Source organism: Trichomycterus rosablanca, chromosome 10 (assembly GCF_030014385.1).
Source record: "Trichomycterus rosablanca isolate fTriRos1 chromosome 10, fTriRos1.hap1, whole genome shotgun sequence".
Classification (NCBI taxonomy): Eukaryota; Metazoa; Chordata; class Actinopteri; order Siluriformes; family Trichomycteridae; genus Trichomycterus; species Trichomycterus rosablanca.
Window position 1 is genome coordinate 28,172,327 of NC_085997.1, and position 7,775 is coordinate 28,180,101.

At 39.6% G+C, this 7,775-nt stretch overlaps 1 protein-coding gene across 2 annotated transcripts; it reads left to right on the forward strand.

Moving 5' to 3' along the window:
* Positions 1 to 226: 226 nt before the first annotated feature.
* On the forward strand, positions 227 to 7,011 carry cfap119 (cilia and flagella associated protein 119). Of its 2 annotated transcripts, none has more exons than XM_063003753.1 (10): positions 227 to 323; positions 2,352 to 2,408; positions 2,640 to 2,674; positions 2,762 to 2,827; positions 2,936 to 3,099; positions 3,251 to 3,321; positions 4,494 to 4,610; positions 4,704 to 4,776; positions 4,869 to 4,967; positions 6,768 to 7,011. In XM_063003753.1, exons 2-10 carry the CDS (start codon positions 2,397 to 2,399, stop codon positions 6,926 to 6,928), a joined length of 798 nt encoding a protein of 265 aa, XP_062859823.1. In that variant the 5' UTR covers positions 227 to 323; positions 2,352 to 2,396; the 3' UTR covers positions 6,929 to 7,011. The 2 variants fall into 2 exon arrangements, with proteins under 2 accessions (XP_062859823.1, XP_062859824.1); XM_063003754.1 differs by lacking the exon at positions 227 to 323 and adding an exon at positions 328 to 412.
* Positions 7,012 to 7,775: the final 764 nt, after the last annotated feature.

Consider the following 7,775-nt stretch of genomic DNA (forward strand, 5'->3'; position numbering starts at 1 on the left):
AAGATCATGTAGTTGTTTGAGTGTGTGTGTATATATACTGTATTTATGTATGTATGCATTTATAAATGATGTAGGCTACAAGCTGTTTTTCTGTTCATTTACAACAAACCCTTTATACTTAATATAAATTATATATGGGGGGTGGGATAAATAATTAAAAAATGTGTATAAATGTATATCTTCTGTTAACAGATGTTTGTAAAACATATTCTTTAGTTCTGGACCTTTTTGCAGTTCTAGACCTTTTGCAACCGGCGCAGTTCGACTGTCGCCGAGGTAACGAAGACAACAGCTATCCAGAGGAACCGTCAGCAGCAGTAACGGTGGGATAAACTTATTTAATGGTTTAATGCGCTGAATCAAATAACACCACCACACATCCCGAATACTGAGCAGGGTCTCCTGATTATAGGTAACAGCCACATACATTTGACAAAACAGCGACGCAAACACACAACAGGTAGGAGGACACCTGAGACGTCGACAAGCACCTGCGTACACTTACACAAGTGTATATCGTTGCTACTTAACTTGAGTTACTACTAAAAAGGTCTTATGGTGAAAAAACCTTTAATTAAATACCTCAAAGACTGGATTGTGAGTAGAAAAGAGTTTTAATATTGTCTTCAGAGAAGGATTACACAGACAGAGTCTCACACAGAGGCTCTGTGAATGCGATAACACTGGCAAAAATAAACAACCTTATGTAACTCTCCCAGGACCACCACAGAGCAGGTATTATTTGGGTGGTGGATCATTCTCAGCACTGCAGTGACACTGACATGGTGGTGGTGTGTTAGTGTGTGTTGTGCTGGTATGAGTGGATTAGACACAGCAGCCCTGATGGAGTTTTTAAACACCTCACTGTCACTGCTGGACTGAGAATAGTCCACCAACCAAAAATATCCAGCTAACAGCACCCCGTAGGCAGCGTCCTGTGAGCACTGATGAAGGTCTAGAAGATGACCAACTCAAACAGCAGCAATAGATGAGCGATCGTCTCTGACTTTACATCTACAAGGTGGACCAACTAGGTAGTAGTGTCTAATAGAGTGGACAGTGAGTGGAAACGGTATTTAAAAACTCCAGCAGCGCTGCTGTGTCTGATCCACTCATACAAGCACAACACACACTAACACACCGCCACCATGTATGTCAGTGTCACTGAAGAGCTGAGAATGATCCACCACCTAAATAATACCTGCTCTGTGGTGGTCCTGTGGGGGTCCTGACCACTGAAGAACAGGGTGAAAGCAGGCTAAAAAGGTATGTAGAGAAACAGATGGACTACAGTCAGTAATTGTAGAACTACAAAGTGCTTCTATATGGTAAGTGGAGCTGATAAAATGGACAGTGAGTGTAGAAACAAGGAGGTGGTTTCAATGTTATGGCTGAACCTTGTAGGACAGTAGAAGATGCCATTGTTAACAGAGATTTCTTAGCTAGAAAATAGGAACTGGTCTAAATCAGCTAAAACTTGTTTTTTGACGTCATAATTTACGCACTTCTTAGCATGTACACTACGTACACATCCATTTTGGAATATGACTATTGGATCTACATTTCCTAAGTAGTAATTAATTATGTATTAATACTTCTAGTGTAAATTAACATTATTAATTTTAAATCACATTTCTGTTAACAAAAGTAAAACACACGGGTTACCTAACAATTTAGCAATACTATGTTTTATATACACATACTGGACAAAGTATAAAGCTTATCTCACTATTCTAACACTATCCATTTTAGTCTTTTGCTGCAATGATTTGTGTATATAAACTGATGTTGTACAACTCATTTGGAAAGAGTTTGTCGTAAATGAACAGCATTTGCAGCATGTACACACGCATTAGAGCAGTATATATTTATCTATTTGTCAAGTCAACTTTATAGAATCCAGGCCCAACAGACCAAAAACCCCTATTGAGCAAGACGAGGGCGACAGTGGCAAGAAAAACTCCCTTAAAATTTTTAAAACTTGAGAGGAACCAGACTCAGCAGGGACCCATCCTACTTGGGTGGCCTGGAGGATACTTTAAATAAATAGGATTTAAACAAATCATACAAACACAAAATTACATTGATCTGAAAGTTATAACTAGCAAAAAAAAAATAAAAAAAAATAATTGGAGTTCTTCATTGTTCAGTCCAGTCTGTGATAAAGTCCGTTGTAAGTTCTGGACATGTTTGTTGTAAACACGCCAGGTTTCCATCCCATCTATTAGGAGCAGCATTGTTGGCACTGCAGTATCGATGTAAAAGCAGTAGTATAAAAAAAGGCTAAGAGCATTGGGGACCAAACATTCAGTGGTAAGTTATTTTATTGATATGTTTCCGTTATATTTCAGAATTACAGCAGTAAGACCACACAATCACATTTTTATTTCAAGAAGATGGAGAAGTCGGTAAGTTTATGCACCAGTTATTTCTTAATACAGTTGAAGTTTACATTTATAATGTACATTTATAATTTACATGTCATGGCAGTTCTGGGAGATTATTGTCTTCTGCTGCCATTTATAAAGAACTCAGTATTATTATGAAAGTTCTGTAATGTTTTTCTTTATGTAGCATGACCTTGATTTTTTAGTGACCATGATTAATTATAGCTGTTGACTTCTTTGTGCCCATTGTAGGAGTCTACTCACCTTAAGGGCAGAATATTGTTATGGTATGTTATATACTGAATTCAAATAAAATGAGACGTATTTCAACTTAAAACTACAAATAATAATTGTACTGTTGTATAAACCTGCAGGGCGGATCTTAGTTACGATGATACAGATACAGTCAACAAGGCACAGTCTATTCCAGAGATTGAAAGGTGCACAAAAATACTATTTTTAAAACCTTCATGACATACATAGGTGCTTAATAATGTAATAATGTAATGCAATTACTTAAAATGATGGTTAATGTTTGCTTTTTATAGGATTCTCTGTGATGCCCTGAACATTGAGGATTCTGAACCACGACGTGGTATTCTACTGGAGCTTTATACTAACACAGTACTGTTCTGCAGAGAGCAAAAATTCAATACAGAACAAACCTCGGTTCTACTCTCAATCATAAAGAATGTGCATCAGCTCAATGCAGGTGAGATATTTTGTTTGAAAGAACAGCTTGTGTTGCTCTATAATGGGGGTCACTTATAGACACAAAAGCCACAAATCTTTACCATCCAAACATGATAGTTGACTTGTTGAAATGTCTTTTAAAATTCTAAGATGTTAATTAATCTTTTTAGAAACTCCCCTCAACAACATGGACCAGTGTTTTACTTACTGCAGTGAGCTTCTACTTGTTCATTCTGTCAGGGTATGTACTTTAGAATTCCTGTATGAGTCAAATGTATGAGTCAAAGATAAACAGTCCCGGATTATTTCACTCAAGTGTTTTACAGATTGCAGATCTCTATGCTTGATTATATGCACCTTTAATTATGAAAGTGTCCACATACTTTTGGCCTTGCAGTGTTTGTGCATATGTATAAACACCGGTTAGGCATAACATTATGACCACCTTCCTAACATTGTGTTGGTCCTCCTTTTGCTGCCAAAACAGCCCTGACCCATCGAGGCATGGACTCCACTAGACCCCTGAAGGTGTGCTGTGGTATCTGGCACCAAGATGTTAGCAGCAGATCCTTTAACTCCTGTAAGTTGCGAGACGGGGCCTCCATGGATCGGACTTGTTTGTCCAGCACATCCCACAGATGCTCGATTGGATTGAGATCTGGGGAATTTAGAGGCCAAGTCAACACCTCAAACTCGTTGTTGTGCTCCTTAAAACATTATCCATGCATTATATGCTCCGTGGTCCTATTCCGATGCTCACGTGTCCATTGTTGGCGCTTTCGGCGGTGGACACCCTGACTTGTCTGCGGCTATGCAGCCCCATACGCAACAAACTGCGACACACTGTGTATTCTGACACCTTTCTATCAGAACCAGTATTCACTTCGTCAGCAGTTTGAGCTACAGTAGCACGTCTGTTGGATCGGACCACACGGGCCAGCCTTCGCTCCCCACGTGCATCAATGAGCCTTGGCTGCCCATGACCCTGTCGCCGGTTTACCACTGTTCCTTCCTTGGACCACTTTTGATAGATACTGACCACTACAGACTGGGAACACCCCACAAGAGCTGCAGTTTTAAAGATGCTCTGACTCGGTTGTCTAGCCATCACAATTTGGCCCTTGTCAAACCCATTTTTCCTGCTTCTGACACATCAAATTAGAGGATAAAAGGTTCACTTGCTGCCTAATATATCCCACCCACTAACAGGTGCCGTGATGAAAAGATCAGAGTTATTCACTTGGTCAGTGATCATCATTTTATGCCTGGTCAGTGTATATAAGCATCTATATTTGACATTGGAAAACTAGGAGTAAAATAATGTACCACTTTTGTATGGTAACAATAATAGCTTTCTTGTGCAAAAAAATAGGTCTTTAACCCCAACATTTTTTTCTTGATATTTCTCTGTAGAGACCTCCATTCAGTATTGATCTTTTTAATTTAGAAGAAGTAACTAAGATTCTAAAATATTTCATCAACACTTATATGAGACACTACATGCTCTACAAGTACATTTTCACCCCACAGGTATGTTAGCATGACTGTATACACATTAAGCAGAAACTTTATGTTAAGCTCTGTTTCATTCATTTTATTAATGCACATTCTTCTCACGCTTAGATGTATTTGGATTTGTCATTGTCCTACAATGGGCTGCATGAGGAACCTGCAGCAGAGGAACCAGCCAGCTCTGGTACAGTAAACCCTTATTTGTTGGTACAAGACAACACTGTTTATCTGTTTTTTAGAGAATAAGCCACATATTTTTTAATGTTTGAATGTCAGAGGAAGAACAAGATAATGAAAAGGAAGCACATGCAGCAAATAAAGAAGGAATTGTTGGTACAGAAACCCTGCCCACAGAGACAGATGAACCTAAACAAGGTATGAACATTGAATTTAATTACTCTACAATAAATCTTTGTTTGCATTTAAATGTCTCTGAAATGGATTAAAAACTGTAAAATACACCACTACACCTGCAATAGATGTTTTCACACAGAGAGCATTATCGCGTCCGGAAAGTTACACACTGCTCTCTGTTATTCACTCTCTTGCAAGCACCGTTACCCAGCCAGCAAAGGTCACAGTTTCAGCAGTACTGAGAAATTCCTTTCACCATCCCTCCCAACAGACACAGCCAATCGTGTCTGCGTATGCGCTGGGTGTTTTTTTACTGCTTATTTTAAAAGCTACACCTACCATACCATTAGGCATAGCATTATGACCACCTCCTTGTTTCTACACTCACTGTCCATTTTATCAGCTTCACTTACCATATAGAAGCACTTTGTAGTTCTACAATTACTGACTGTAGTCCATCTGTTTCTCTACATACTTTTTTAGCCTGCTTTCACCCTGTTCTTCAATGGTCAGGACCCACACTGGACCACCACAGAGCAGGTAATATTTGGGTGGTGGATCATTCTCCGCACTGCATTGACACTGACATGGTGGTGGTGTGTTAGTGTGTGTTGTGCTGGTATGAGTGGATAAGACACAGCAGCACTGATGGAGTTTTTTTAAACACCTCACTGTCACTGCTGGACTGAGAATAGTCCACTAACCAAAAATATCCAGCCAACAGCGCCCTGTGGGCAGCATCCTGTGACCACTGAGGAAGGTATAGAAGATGACCAACTCAAACAGCAGCGATCGTTTCTGACTTTACATCTACAAGGTGGACCAACTAGGTAAGAGTGTCTAATAGAGTGGACAGTGAGCGGACACGATATTTAAAAACTCCTGTCTGATCCACTCATACCAGCACAACACACACTAACACACCACCACCATGTCAGTGTCACTGCAGTGATGAGAATGATCCACCACCCAAATAATACCTGCTCTGTGGTGGTCCTGACCATTGAAGAACAGGGTGAAAGCAGGCTAAAAATTTATGTAGAGAAACAGATGGACTACAATCAGTTATTGTAGAACTACAAAGTGCTCCTATATGGTAAGTGGAGCTGATAAAATGGACAGTGAGTGTAGAATCAAGGAGGTGGTTTTAATGTTGTGGCTGATCGGTGTAAATGAACAATTACTGACTGTCATCTCCATGTACCCCATTTATCAATTGCCCGTATAGGACCCCCACTGACTAGACAATGTTTGGTTGGTGGGCTATTCTCAGTACTACACTGACACTAACATTGAATGTTGTTCTGGTATGATTGTATCTGCTACATCAGTGTTGTTGAGATTTTTCAAATACCTGGATGCTGTGAGTGTTCTATTTTGGGTTGGAGCACTATTCTCTTCCCAGCATTGACAGTGAGGTGTCATGAAAATAACACTTATACCAGTACAACACACAATGTCATGTCACTAGTGAACTAGTGTCAGTGCAGTGATTAGAAAGGTCCACCACCAAAATAACATCAGGAAAATAGGGATCCTACAGGGGTCCTTTTTGATCAAAGGGTATTGAATTGTGTATTTGTGAAGGTGGGGGTGACAGTGTACAGAGCAACAGGTTACAGTCAGTAAATGTATGACAAAGTTAATCTGTAATGTAGGTGTGGCTTATAAAATAAATACATAATCAATAAAAGTACATACAGATAGGTGTATCTAATAAAGTGCTTGGTGAGCACATACTGTATTTGTAATCTGTAACCTACATATATGATCTCAGTGAGGTAAATTTGCATGCACACTAATACGTATTTTCTCCATTAGATTCATCCCCAAAGGCTACACTTAGGAGAATAATTCAAAAGGAAGTAAAGGAGGAAGTGATGCGCTTGACTGCTCAGCTTGAAAAACGGTTGCAGGAAACGACTGATCAGCTTAATACAGCGTTTGCTGCACTGGAGATTAAGCTTCAAACTAAAAAGTGACCACAAGCTTTTATGTTCTGCTGTGTCAGTACAGTAGACTGTGTTCCTAATAAACAAAAACAAGTATTTATAAATCCTAACAACACTGCTGTACCTGATACACTCATACGAGAACAGCACACACTATTATGTTAGTGTCAGTGTAGTACTAAGAATGGCCCACTAACCAAACATTGTCTATTCAGTGGGGTTACTATACGGGTCCCCAACAATTGATAAATGGGGTATGAGGGTGTAAAGAGCAACAGATGGGCTACAGTCAGTAATTAAATACATGATAAGCTGTATTTTCTAACATTCACCTTAGCATTATGTAGCCTTCATGAACATTTTTAGCAACCACTTTATCCTGGTCATGGCAGTGGTGAGTCTGGATCATATCCATGTTGCAAGGTGTGACTAGACCCTGTATAGGATGCACATTCCAGCCAGTGACCCCATAAAGGCTCAGAATATTAACACCCCCTTAACAGCATTACTCCACATCTCATCAGTATATTATCCCCTTGCATTAGTGTAAGAAGTGTTTGCTAAATAATTTCATCAGCCATAACAAACCACCTCCTTGTTTCTACACTCACTGTCCATTTTATTAGCTCCACTTAGCATATAAAAGCAGTCATACAATTACTGACTGTAGTCTGTTTCTCTGCATGCTTTGTTAGCCCCCTTTCATGCTGTTCTTTAATGGTCAGGACCCCCACAGGACCACTACAGAGCAGGTATTATTTGGCTGGTAAATCATTCTCAGCACTGCAGTGACACTGACATGGTGGTGGTGTGTTAGTGTGTGTTGTGCTGGTATGAGTGGATCAGACACAGTAATGCTGATGGAGTTTTTAAACAC

Bases quoted from the DNA above. Each gene is read 5' to 3' on its own strand.
- cfap119 (XM_063003753.1), top strand. The intron at 2,675-2,761 runs GTATGTTATATA...ATAAACCTGCAG, and splicing joins AAGGGCAGAATATTGTTATG to GGCGGATCTTAGTTACGATG. The intron at 3,322-4,493 runs GTATGTACTTTA...ATTTCTCTGTAG, and splicing joins TACTTGTTCATTCTGTCAGG to AGACCTCCATTCAGTATTGA.